General features: G+C 37.4%; 1 protein-coding gene across 1 annotated transcript in view; it reads right to left on the bottom strand.

Annotated features, from left to right (window-relative positions):
* SNX25 (sorting nexin 25) overlaps positions 1 to 13,786 on the bottom strand; it is a 134,058-nt gene that overhangs the window by 35,889 nt on the left and 84,383 nt on the right. The window contains exons 7-9 of the mRNA XM_006882242.1: positions 8,503 to 8,634; positions 3,606 to 3,878; positions 2,989 to 3,153 (exon numbers count right to left, since the gene is read on the bottom strand). Coding sequence (XP_006882304.1) covers positions 2,989 to 3,153; positions 3,606 to 3,878; positions 8,503 to 8,634 — 570 coding nt within the window. The remainder of the gene's footprint in view (positions 1 to 2,988; positions 3,154 to 3,605; positions 3,879 to 8,502; positions 8,635 to 13,786) is intronic.

Below are 13,786 nucleotides of genomic sequence, written 5' to 3'. Positions count from 1 at the left end.
AAAAAAGATAACCAAACATTAGCTATTTTATGTTTACAGACATGCATGAAGGACTATGGCAGGTGGATGCCCTTCCGTTCTGGTGAGCAGTACTGGCTCCTTTACAGCCTCAGGGCCTAGACACACCTGCCAGAAGCCGTGTGTTCCCTTGAGCAGCCTGGTGGCAATCTGACCTACCATTAAGTACACACTGCCATCACTATACTCAAAGATATTTGCTAAATTTAAGGCAAAACATTATTCTGCCTGAGCACTTTGAGAAATCTTTCACATAAATTATAGGTTGGAGTATTTTATCACATAGATTTATAAGTTCTTTGAAGAAAGGCTGAAGAAGGGCTTTCAATCTAAAGATAAATATAAAAGAATTCACTGAATAGTCTAATGTATCTTACACAGTGCTACCCACAAATATATTTTATGACATGAATCCTAAACAAATGAAACAAGTGTTCTTTAAGTATAGACTATATTTCATATACTAGTTATTACCTCTCCAGCCATTTCTATTCAGTGTCTCAAGAACACAGAACTTTCCAACTTCTGCACTTATTAATTAACTAGGAATGGTTCATGCAAGAGAGAGAATGAACCTATCTCTTAAAACATGTAAAGAGTACTACCATTAAAAATACTTTAACACTGAATTTTTTATATTGAAACAAATATATAGAATTCTTTCCAGTCCTATACAAAGATTATTACTAATAAATACTGCATGCTATTACCAAATTTTCTTTTATGTTTTTAAAGAACATTCACTGCTTTAATGAGACAGTAGCTGAGTTATAAGTGAAAAGAGTATTTTTTAATTGTTATTTTTATTTTTTAAAATTTTTTATTCTTTTTTTGTGTGCACCATGAAATCAGATCTGACTGGTACAGGAGGAGATAGTCCCTCCTCCAGCAGAGCATCGGGTGGATTTGAATCGCTCACCTCTGGGATTGCAGTGCAGCTTCTTGCCAGCAGGCCACCAGAGCTCGCCAGAAAAGAATATTTTGACTGTAATTTGTTAACTGGCTTACAATAATTTAGTTTCCTTGTATCTTGTTTTGGGCCTATTTTACCATTATAAAAGTACCTGTGTATCCACCAACATCAAGCTGAAGATGGTTCAGGAGGACTGAACACATCTTCGCAAGAAACCTCAACGTTACTAAAATTTATTACTATTTTTCTTTAAAATTCTATTTATTTTGTTCAGAACACAAACATGGCAAAACAAGTATCAATTCCACAGTTTCTACATGTATACCATTTAGTAACAGTGATTCCATTCTTCAAGTTCTACGGCCATTCTCACCTTCATTTTCTGAGTTGTTCCTCCCTCAATAATATCAACTTACTGCCCTCTAAGGTTCCTATCTAATCTTTGCAATTGCTGTTGTTCATGTGATCTTATTTACATAGACCTTAAAAAAGCATAATGCTCAAGGCAGACTTTTTTTTTTTTTAAACTGGGTAAGCTACACTATTCTTTGCTTTTAAGAAAATTTCAGGTGATATTATTCCAGAACAACAGTTTCAGGTATTCACCCAACAACGCTGAACATCTTTTCATGTGTGGAGTGCTCATTTGAATGTCTTCTTCAGTCCCACATCAAGTTTTCTGTCCATTTTTTGATGGGGTTATTTGTATTTTTGTTGTCAAAGTTTTATAAATATACACTTATTTTCATATTTAGATTATCATCAGATACATGGTTTTCAAAAATGATACTCTAGTTGTTACATTATCTGTTCACATTATAGGTAAAATCTTTTGATGAATAAAACTTAAAATTTTTACAAAGTCTGATTTTCTTTTTTTATCTTTTGCTGCACATGCTTTTATTCCATTGTCTAACCCACTGTTAGAAGCCAGGACTGACAGTATTGCTCTTGCTTTTTCCTCTAAGAACCTTATGGTTTCAATTTGCACATTTAGGTCTTTAATCTTACATTGAATTTGTTTTTTCACATGTTTTGAAACACACATCCTATCATTATTCTGCATGTAGAAATATAATTTTCCTAGCACCATTTATTGAAAAGATTTTTCAATACCCACTGAATGGCATTCATGCCCTTCTCAAAAATCAACTGAACATAATGTATTAGATTTCTTTCTAGACTCAATTCATTTCCATTTGTCTACATGTTTATTATACTAATACCAGACTATCGTTTTATAGTTTGTTTTAAAATTAGGAAGTGCAAGTCCTTTTACCTTGTTCATCTCTTTCAACACTGCTTTTGGTTACCTGAGCCCTCTTTACATTCCTCAAAGTTTGAGGCATGGTTTTTCTATTTCTAAAACTCATTGAAATTGTTATACTTTAAGTTCCATTCTTATTGGCCTGCCTGAAAATTCAAATATACATTTCACAAAGTACCAAGCCCAGTGTTTTCCATTAAATTCCAACCCCTCTCTATCTCAATTCTACAGTTGTCCATCTTTATGGGCAGATACGGCCCATCTCCCTCTTGCAGAGCAGCTGATGGATTCAAATTGCTGACCTTTCACAGAGCCAGGAACATCATCCAAAGGTCACACCACATCTTGAACTCGGGAAATACGGATTATTGTAATGCTTTCTTTTTTTAAATTTCACATTTGTATGACTTTCAGGAAAAAAAGTTTTTATATAACTATGTGAGTGTCTAAATTTTATATGTAAGATTTTTTTGAAAGAAGAAAAAAGAATGTTCTTTATTATCTAAATTCCTAGAACGACTTTAAGAAAAAAACTTTGCCTGCCTTCCACAAAAGTAACTTTTTTTCTCTACAAATGTATTAAGTGAGATAGATACAAAGAACACAAAGTTAATTAGTAAAGTTGATGACTGAGGAGAACTCTAAATCATAAAAGATCCAAAACAAATGTTTTCCTAACTTTATATCAAAACAAACAAACAAACAAAAAAATAGTGATAATGGAAGTTTTCTTTTTTCCTTAGAATCAAAATTCGAACTTTCAAGACAACCTTGAAAACAAAAAAGTTACCTTCTTGTCAGGTTTTGGTGCATTTTGAATAGAATTTAGAGCTTGCCTTTTATACTCAAGCTTATCATTCAGTTCTCGTAGTTTGTTTACAGCAAAACTGGCTTGTTCATTCATCCGCCTGGTGCCTTCATCTACAGTTTCCTCACCAGTCACACCTCCCTGGCCCTGGAAGGGAATATCACATTCAATTTTAATTACCATATTTTATAGAGATAGGATAGTCCGTAATTATTACCCATAACAGTGATTCTACATCATTACAATACTGTTCCAAAGGACTAGATTCCAGTAAGGAAAGAATATCACAGAGGAAAGTTAGAAGTTGACCAGTTTAAACCATAAATGTTCCATTCACAGACTATCTGCCCTTGCTTTTCAGGAATCAAACTCAGGCAGGAGGCCTCTGACATAATACTGGCAGGTGGTACCAAGGTGCTAAGAAGAGCAAAGACAGAAGGAAAAAGTATTTAACACTAGAGAAACAAGAAAGCTCAAGTTTACTTTTTTTGCTATAAAGATTGTGGGGCACACCAAATTTGGCCCACTCAAGATGCTCCCAACTATATTACACTCAAAACTCATCCATTAAAAGGGGGATAGGAAGTTCAAAGACTTACCGTTTCATCCTTATCAGAAATCAACTGTGTGTCATGCTTTTCTTCCTCTTTTGTCATCAATTTCTCATACAGGTCACTGACAATAAATGAAGGATAATACCTATCCTTTAAGATCTCATAAACCTCTCCCTGGATTTTGTAGAATACTTCGATACCTTTATTTCCTACAAGACACTGTTGGATTTCTTTGTAAAGTGATTTCTCTACAGATATTTCTTTGCTTTCCACAAAAAAATTCTGATAAATTTCACCAACTAATTGTGGAATTTCATTCTGAAAAGACAGAAAGATAAATAAGGAGAAAATGAAGAAATATCACCTCTAAGAGAAATTATTTTCCTCTGAATTCACTGCACTTCAAATCTGGAAGAAAAACATTCAGACTGCACACCAGCACTATGACATGGAGGGTGGAAGGTGAGGGCTTTTAATTCACATTCAGGGCTAGAGAGAAAATGTCACACCATTGGCTTCCTTAATATAAACACTTCCTGCTCAAGATTTAACACCTGTAATTTCCCTAAGTGCTGCATGGGGGAAAAAAAACCCCAAAAACTCAGAACCACCTTCTTCCAGACTGATTTCTTTTCATACATGCCAACTGCACATGGATATAGTCTGCTGTTGTTGTGTACCGTAGTATCGGAAATGACTCATAGCTGACCCTCCAGTGGGTCTTCAGAGGCTGTTAATTGCATGGGAGGAGACTACCTACCCATCCTTCTCCTGTGGAGACTGCCTTCGAGATTGCAGTGCAACATCTCTGCCACTAGGCCACCAGACTCCCTGGATATAGTTTATTGTTGTTGTTATGTGCCATTGAGTCACTTGCGACTCATAGCGACCCTATGTACAAGAGCTCTAAATGCTGTTCTATCCTTTGCCAACCTAGCCATCTCAAACGCACTTATTCCCACTGCTCCAGTCACAGAATCGATTCATCTCACCAAAGGTCTTCCTCTCCTGCGCCTCCCCTCCACTCTGCCAAACATGATGTCCCTCTCTAAGGACCAGTCCCTCCTTGCAACATGCCCAAAATATGTCAGACGAAGCTTCAGAATCCTTGACTCCAGGGAACACTCTGGCCTCACCCTCTCCAGGACAAACCTGTTTGTTCTCCTAGCAGTCCATGGTATATTTAACACTCTTCTCCAGCACCAGAGCTCAAGGGCATCAATCCTCTTTCTATCAACCCTATTCACTGTCCAACTCTCTGATGCATAGCACGTAATTGCGAAGACTATAGCCCGGATCACGCGCACCTTAGTCTCTAGCCTGACATCGTTACTCTTCAGTACTCTTGAGAGGTCCCTCACAGCCAACTTTCCCAATGCAATTCGTCTCCTGATTTCCTAGCTGCTGTTACCAAGAGTGTTGACTGTGGAGCCAAGTAAATTAAAACTGTTAACTATCTCAATCTCTTCACCAATTGGCCCAGTGGTTAGAATCTTTGTTTTCTTGACATTTAACTTTTTATCTAATGTAATTATTATAAATATAAAATAATTAGACATTGCAGGGTTTTCAGCCAACACCTCTGGGCAGACTTAAACCCTAGGGAAAGGCTCAAAGGCTCAGGGACACTCGCTGGGGGGCCAGGGGGGAGCCATAATACATATCAAACACAACTCCAAAAAAGCACGACCTCAAAAACTTCCCTTTACTTGCCCATCGGACCAGATCCACAAGCAACAAAAAGCCACACTCCTAGAGTGGGATCTTTCAGGCCTCTGCGGGCAGTCCCCTCCCTACCCCTGGGGGGTTTTAACCCAATGCCTTTGAATGGACTTAAACCCTAGGCAAAGGCTCAGGGATAATGGCTCTTGGGGGGAAAAGAGTAATAATACATATCAAACACTAACCCCCCCAAAAAATGTAACCCCAAAAAAACACAACCCCCAAAACTTCCCTTTAATTGCCCATCTGGACCAGCATCCACAAGCAGCAAAAAATCACACTCCCAGAGTATGATAAAATTTATTCATTTTTTAATGAATATTCCTTGAATGACACAGCAATCATTTGTCTACTTGCTGAACTGAACAACTTGGTGTTGCTGTGATGCTGCTCACTGTTCCATAGTCTTGTCAAATACCATAATGGGTAACCATTATGTAGTTTTGGATGAGCTTCCAGATTGATTTATGCTGGGAAGTAGGAGTGGCATCCACTTCCTAAAACTAGATGCTTCTGGAAACTCTACAAACTCTCTAAACTCTTTAAATGTACAGAAATGATAGTAGTTATAGAACAGAGTTCTGTCCAGAAATGATGGTAGTCATAGAACAGAGTTTAGGTCTTTTGTGCAAAACTTACTCTCAGTCCTATTCTACTTGACAACACTTAACCACTGCCAAGTGAAACTAGTGCTGTTATATCTGGAGGAACACTCTTCCACTTTGTACATCACTCTTTGTCAGTGTGCAGTATGAAGTAACCTCAGTTGCTGGGATGCTGAACCTTGTGCCATTGAGGTATATCAAATACCAGAATGGCTTCCCAGTGTGGACAGTGTTTGGTGGAGCTCCCACTTGTAAAACAGGTTTGGAAGCAGGAGTGGCATTCACTTCCTAAACCACATGCCTCTGGAAATTCTATGAACTTGGTAAATGACGACAGTTGTGGAAAGGCATTAGGTCTTTTGTTCATAGAGTAGCTATGAGTCACCCTTGACTGACGGCAATCAACAACAACAATAACATTATCTATCTCACGCAGAAAGTCAATCTAATAATTATGTAATCTGAGAGGATATTCTTCAGAATAATCACTTCATTGTAACCAAGCTTACATTTCATAGCTTAGTCTTAAACATTAATTCTAAAGCCATCAGCAGCCTATTTTGAAAAATTAACTTTTATCTTGATTAATTTAATCTTTACATTTCCTCTAAAGACACCTCATTAACTCTAGGTGGGCAATGTAAAGTGTAAAAACAAACAAACAAACAACCCAAACAAACAAAACACACAAAAAAAGGCCCTAACTAAAACCCAATACACAATAAATACAACTAATTTAACAAATATGCACGATATTTTAAAGCCAAATGAGGGTTGCTAGATTGTAATATAAATAGAACTACTTGAGGAGGATTTATGCTTTTATACCGCTGAAATTTTTTAATCTGCTTTCAGTAATTTAGGAAAGCTCTTTAGAAGATTTTTCACAATGTTCCCTTGAGAAGAATACCAAGTCAAAGGTATATAGAGACAAGCCAGGTCAATAACAAAAAAAACTAGCACATACAGTATTTAGTAAAGTGAGGTAATATGTGCTTGAGAACAAGAATGGGGGGGGGGAGAATACTTTAAAATACCATGATATTGGACATGGTGTCTTAAGTCACTGTAGCTTGTAAATTGTATTTTAAATTGTTACTCTGCTCTCAAAATACTCGTAATAAGAACAAATGATAACTCCAATAACCAAAATGCCCTTTACAGTATTTTAATGTTGTTGCTGTTGTGTGCCACTGAGTCAGTTCTAACTTATATTCACCCTTTATTACACAGCGGAACTAACGGTCCCATAGTGTTTATTCAGCTGTAATCTTCATGGGACCAGAACACCATGTCTTTTCTCACACGAAGCCATTGGTGGGTATAAACCATAAGCCTCTTCTACGTTGGTAGCTGAAACATTTAATCACTATACCACCATAGCAACTTGCTATTTTAATAAACTTACCAAAATGTTTGTTTTATATGTTACACACTGCATCAAGTAGCTTTTAAATATATACATACATATCCAGTTCTTATTAATTCTTAAATATAGATCAAGAACATGCCAAGTGTAAACATACTGTTAATTGTTAGTCTTCTTTGTAAGACGCATTTATAATAAAAAGAAATGCTTTTCTACTCATTTTTTAAAGCATATTCTATAATAAATAAAAAAGTGCAAAATATGACCAGTATGACATTCTAAACAGGTATCACAGTTCTGAGACTAAAGTTAAGGTTACAAGATCAAATTTTTTTTTTATAAGAGGAATGTGAATATATGTTCTTTATTTCTAAAATAATTCAATCTTCTGGAATATTTAAAAATGAGTAAAGAATTGTGCTGCGCTCTCAAAGACAGAAGGTCTGCATCTGCCAGCTGTTCCTGAGAGAGTAATGGAAAATCTCCTGCCGTGAGATTTATAGCCTATAAAAACCTGCTTGAGGATCAGCCATGAGTAGGTTCTGACTCAGTGGTTAATGGATTTGAGATTTGACACATTCAAAAGCATCTTCTATAAAAATAAAATCTCATTTTATTTACCATTATTTTAAAAAGTCAGTCAAGCCACCTGCCATATTAAGTTGATTCCCACTAATATCATCCCTGTAGGGCACAGAAGAATGGTTTCATAGGATTTTTAAATCTTTATAAAAGCAAACTGCCACATCTTTCTCTCAATGAATAGCTGGTAAGTTCAAACCTCTGACCTTCTTGTTGGTATACAAGCACTTTAACTACTGTGCTACCAAAGGTCCAATACCTAAGGCTAATACCATAATTGGTTTAAAATTCCTTTAATATATACTTACATATTAAAGATAATTTCATACTTATCTTAAAATAATATACTTTTTCTTCTTATTCTTGTTGTGTATTGCCAAGTCAGAACCAACCAATCAGCAGGGTTTTTAAGACAGTAAATCTCATGGGAGGAGGCTGTCATCCTTCTCCCATGGAGCAGCTGATGGATTTGTGCCTTTAGGATTGCAGCACAGCTTCTTACCACTAGAACAGCAGGCCTCTAATAATTATATATATATTAGTATATGAGTAACACTCCAATAACTTTATATTTATCTTGTATCTTCTTTATAGATATCTTGTCTAACACGCAGGTTCTCATCAGCAAGTGATTCATTTTTCTTCATGTCTGTATATGCATTACCTTGTTAGCATTCTTTAAATGTTCCACAGACTCCCAAAAACTAATGAGTGCTCTCTTGTCCATTCTTTCCATGTATATTCGAAAGTGCTCTCGGTAGCATGTGTTGGCCAAGATATCTTCGAATTGAAGAATCTAGTAAGATCATTTAAGTAAAAAATGTTTAAAACATATCAAACACAAACATTAGACATCATTTTGCTTTAACTGTCAATTGCTTGATGTTATGCTTAAAAAATAAATGCTCAATTTTTAAGTTCATAGTCAATGTCACATAGCACATTTCACTCACTGAACTCACTGCCATCATTCTAATCTAAAAGCAACATGTATCAAAACAGAAAAATTATAAAGTAGTACAAAAGACCAGGAAGGTGATGTTTAATTTAGTGATTTTGAGAAATCTTTTGTAACCAAAATTTTAAGTGAGCCATTCTATTACACTGTATTTTTGTCACTGTCATATGTCAATGAGCCAGTGGATTTTCAGAGGCAGTAAATTTTAAGTGAGCCATGATATCACACTGTATTTTGTCACTGTTATATGCCACTGAGCCAGTGGGTTTTCAGAGGCAATAAATTTTACAGAAAGAGACGGCTCATTTTTCTCCCTCAATGCAGTTCGTGGATTTAAACCCGAGGCCTTTAAACTCCTTAAACACTAGGCAACCAACCAGAGCTTCTTGTTACAATGTACAAATGTGCCAAAATTAGTTCAACTGTCTTTCCTGATAATCTATGAAAGGCTGTTTACTATTTGAATGATTTAATTTTTAAATAGTTGCAGAGAAAAAAACTATGCTATATAAACAAAGAAAAATCTTCAGCGTGGACTGCCATAATATGAAAAACAGATGGCCTTAATAATAACAACTCATGACTCAACTTGGAGAAATGTCTCAAATTAAATCAGAAAGGCCTGATGATGACCCATATCCTTAATTCTAAATTAGTAATAAGAAAAGACGTCTCTAACAAGTAGAGACCAAACACAATTAAATGGGGGGGAGGGGGGAAGGATTTTGAGATTCCTAAAATTAACACTGTGGCAGTCATATATTTTCAGAAATGTTACCTGTAAGACCGTTCTGAAATCAATGCACAGTCAACTTTTGTGCCACTGCCAATCAGTAGACCTTTATTCAATCTGTTCTGTGAGCTGAAAGTTTATGTATTTTCCTAACAACTTCTGGTAACATACCAAGGAGGATGGCTTCACTTACTACAAACATTTGGTTTGCAAAAATATTTCAGGCCATTAGTATTTAGTGTCCACACGTAGAAACATCATAGAATCTGTCTTTACTTTACGTAAACCCTTGCAGTGAGGTATAAGTTCTACATACACATTCCTAACAGATTCGGAGGAACTCATCTCAATTTTGGCCATGGATGATGACTCAAATCAAGAGTTTTATGTATTTTTAACATGTGGAGGGTGTGAATAGGAAGACAAAAGGGTAGACATTCAATAAGTCCAGATATCCTCCAGGTTTCAGATTAATTCCAAAGTACAGACTTAGTAACTTGAACAAACAAGTTTAGAACTTCTAAAAACATAATGACTTTACAGATTGTTTCATTTTATCTAAATTTCACTCCCAAAGCACACAGACATATAAACAAACAACAACAAACGTATCTAAAGTATAATCATATTTATCCTTAGAAACCTACTATGTGATCTGTTTAAAAAATTTCTGCAAAGTTAAAAACAAAACAAAACACACATACAAAATAAAACCCCATGGAAGTCATGAAGGAAAGAGGAATTTAGGGCACTACAATAGAATTTTTTCTGGTGGTTTGAATCTACCAGCAGCTCCAAAAGAAAGACAGGCAGTCTTGTCCCATGCAATTTACAACCTTGAAAATCCAGTGGAAGGTCAGCTATGAATCCATTCCAACAGCAATGAGAACGCAAGAGAACCAAAAGAACGCCAGGAGCAACAGAGGCAGGAAAGAGCCAATGAAATGGTTTCAAACGGGAGTACGAAGTCCTGTACTGAACACGAAAGTATTCACTCTGGATTGACATTAGATCAAATAAATAAATGGCTATAAAAATTCTCTTAGAGAAGAGGCCAGATATTTATTATCACTGATTTCCAACTGGATGATATGTAACATTTATTTCATTTCCTCTTCTCCATGTCTCAAGTTCTTTGATCCATCCTTCCAGAATGATTTTGGAAGACTCTCCCTTGTAAGTAACAGGGGGGTGGATAAGGATTTTGTTTTGCTTTCTTTTCATGTTAGGATGAGAACAGAGAAGGTACCATGGTGCAGCTAAACTGCTAAGGCTTTGGAGTTAAGTATGTTTAGATTAGAACCTGACTCTTTCTAGTCCTTCTAGTTTCTTTCCTGTCCTGTGTTTTATTTTTCTCTCTCAGCCTCGATTTTTTTCGGCTGTAAGATGGAAATAAATAGTACCTACTTTATGGGTTGTTGTAAGAATTGGAATAGCTGCTCTACATCATCAAATACAATCCTGAACCAGGGTTCTGGGAGGAATAGGTGCCACAATTCAGGATCATTAAGAGAAAAGCAAAGATGGTTGAAAGACTTAGTTCATGGTTCTCAACCGAGGTCAAGCAGATTACCAAAGAGGAGAAGGGAGCTCTGGAGGCCCAGTATCAAGAAGCTGCACTGCAATCCTGAACACACAACTGAGTTCATCAGCTGCTCCGTGGGAGCAGGATGGGCAATCTCCTCCCGTGTGATTAACTGCCTCTGAAAACCTGTTAGAGGGTCAGCTATGGGTTGGTTCTGACTCTATGATACACAACAATAACAACATAAGAGAACTGTTATGGGTGCAGAATACATTATGTTGGCTGTTTTAAGGGTTTTATGGGTGGATACATACATTAAAACTTGTCTGTATGTTCTCCATCAGTCAGTAAGGACGTTGGTATTGAGGGAGAACCACCATCGTGTCTTCCACCATGCTGGCAAAACCTCAGCTGCAAGGCCTTCTGGCCAAACATCTGCAAATGCTTATTATGGAAGCAGTCATTCTATCCCTGAGTGTGGCAACTTTCTGTAAGTTTGCCATGGATGAACCAAGAAAGAAAACATGTAGATTTCTATAGAAATGATGATTCCATGAAGGATTTTGAGATGAGGCTAGCTGGTATCTTTCAGAGTGCAAAGTAACTTTGGAATGTATAAAATTTCTTTGGATTGAGTTCCATGAATGTTGTCACTGACTTAGGGTTCCGAACTGTGCAGCATGACTATGCTGTCTAAGGAATAGTTTCCTTTGGTAAATAAATCTTTAACAAATTAAAGGCCCCCAAAATTTGTCTTCACGTATTTATATTATACATGGTAAGGACCTGCCCTGTCAGTCCAAAGGCTCACTGTCTGAATCCACAAGCTGCTCCCAGGGTGTAAAATGGGCACTCTTATCCCATGAGATTTACTGCTTCTAAAACCCTCCTGAGGGTCAGCTTGCATCTGTTCCAACTCAATAGTCTGTACATAACAACAAAAGCATTCCTTAATAAAGTTGTTAAAAATATTCATTAAGTTTTATCAGCAGCACTGTGGATAAGAGATGTTCACAATGATTGTGCTGTCACCTGCACATACACTGGAGTTAATTTTCTATTTTCTACCTGTAGCATTGCCTCAGAGACACCATATTCTTCTTCCCATGACACTTAGAACCAAAGTACTCAGCTGCAATCCAAATAGCTGAGGTCAAGAATAAAGGCCACAGAATACCTTTCCCCTGGGTAAAATGAAATGGCAATAAAGAAAACCAAATGAGTTGGAACTCTGGTGGCCTAGCTGCAAGAAACTGTGCTGCAATCACAAAACCATGTGGTTTGAAGCCACCAGCTGCTCTGCGGAAGAAAGATTATCTGCCTCTGAAAAGCAATCGGAGCATCAGCTATGGGTCCGTTCTGGCTCGACGATACAGAACAACAATGTGAACCAGAAACTATTTGGGAACTCCTACCAGTCCATCAAACCTAGGACTTGGAGAACCCAGATATGTACAGAGCAAATCCTCCCTGGAGTGTAAACAACAAAGAAAACCAAATATGTAATGATGATTTTCACATTCTTATCAACTCCAGTTACTGTTATGAAGTAAAAATCATTTGACAAAAACACATCATACAATTATGTTTATGTGTTAACTGTCAAGTAGGTTCAAGTAGATAATGCCTTGCTTCCCCAAAAGTTCTCCACCCCCCCCCCCCCCCCCCCGATATATTCAGTTCCTGTTTCTTGCCAGAATCACTCTAGCTCTGGATTATCTGGGGATTTCACTTGCCTCTTCTACCACTAACGTCCAATCCCCATGGCCATCATTCAAAACTCACATTTAAAATTCATCTTATTTTGCTTGATCTTGCCTCTCCAGCTCTAAATTCTAGGCTTTGAGCACTACCTAACATGGTAGCTATTCTTGTAAGATTATGGTTTGCCTCCTTAATCCTGATTAACGCTATCTAATTAAGTCCTTCCACCAATATGCAGATGACACAACCCTGCTTGCTGAAACTGAGGAGGACCTGAAGTGCTTGCTGCAGAAGGTCAAGGACTGCAGCCTTCATATGGAGTGAAGCTCAACATCAAGAAAATAAAGAATCCCACCACTAGGCCAATGGCAGCATCAGTATGGATGGTGAAGAGATTAAGATAGTTAACAGTTTTAAGTTTGCTTGGCTCCCCAGTGAACACTCATTATCAGCAGCCAGGAAATCAAGAGACAAATTCCATGGGGAAAGTTAGCTGTCAGGGACCTCTCAAGAGTACTGAAGAGCAACAACGTCAGACTGGAGACTAAGGTGCACCTGATCCGGGCTATAGTCTTCACAACAGTGTGCTACGAATCAGAGCTGGATAGTGACTAGGGATGATAGAATGAGAATTGATGCTGTTGAGCTGTGGTGCTGGAGAAAAGTGCTGAATACATTATGCACTGCTAGAACAAAGAGGTCTGGTGAGGGTGCAGCTGGGCTGCTCCTTGGAGTAAAGGATTCTGAATTTTCGTCTGACATACTTTGGGCATGTTTCAAAGAGGGAGCAGTCCTTGGAGAAGAACATCATATTTGGGAGAATGGAGGGATGGCGCAGGAGAGGAAGACCTTCAAGGAGATGAACTGATTCAGTGACTGGGGCAGTGGGAGTAGGTGTGTTGGAGATAATGAGGCTGGCACAAGATAGAGCAAGGTTTAGGGCTCTTGTACATAGGGACACTATGAGTCGCAAGCGACTCAACAGCACTTAACAACAACAAAAACAACATATTGATTTATTTACAAAG

The sequence above is a fragment of the Elephantulus edwardii genome, unplaced genomic scaffold, assembly GCF_000299155.1.
Source record: "Elephantulus edwardii isolate Elephantulus edwardi_28Jun2011 unplaced genomic scaffold, EleEdw1.0 scaffold00018, whole genome shotgun sequence".
Lineage (NCBI taxonomy): Eukaryota > Metazoa > Chordata > Mammalia > Macroscelidea > Macroscelididae > Elephantulus > Elephantulus edwardii.
The sequence above is the reverse complement of the archived record's forward strand: the minus strand, read 5'-3'. Positions and strand labels throughout refer to the sequence as shown.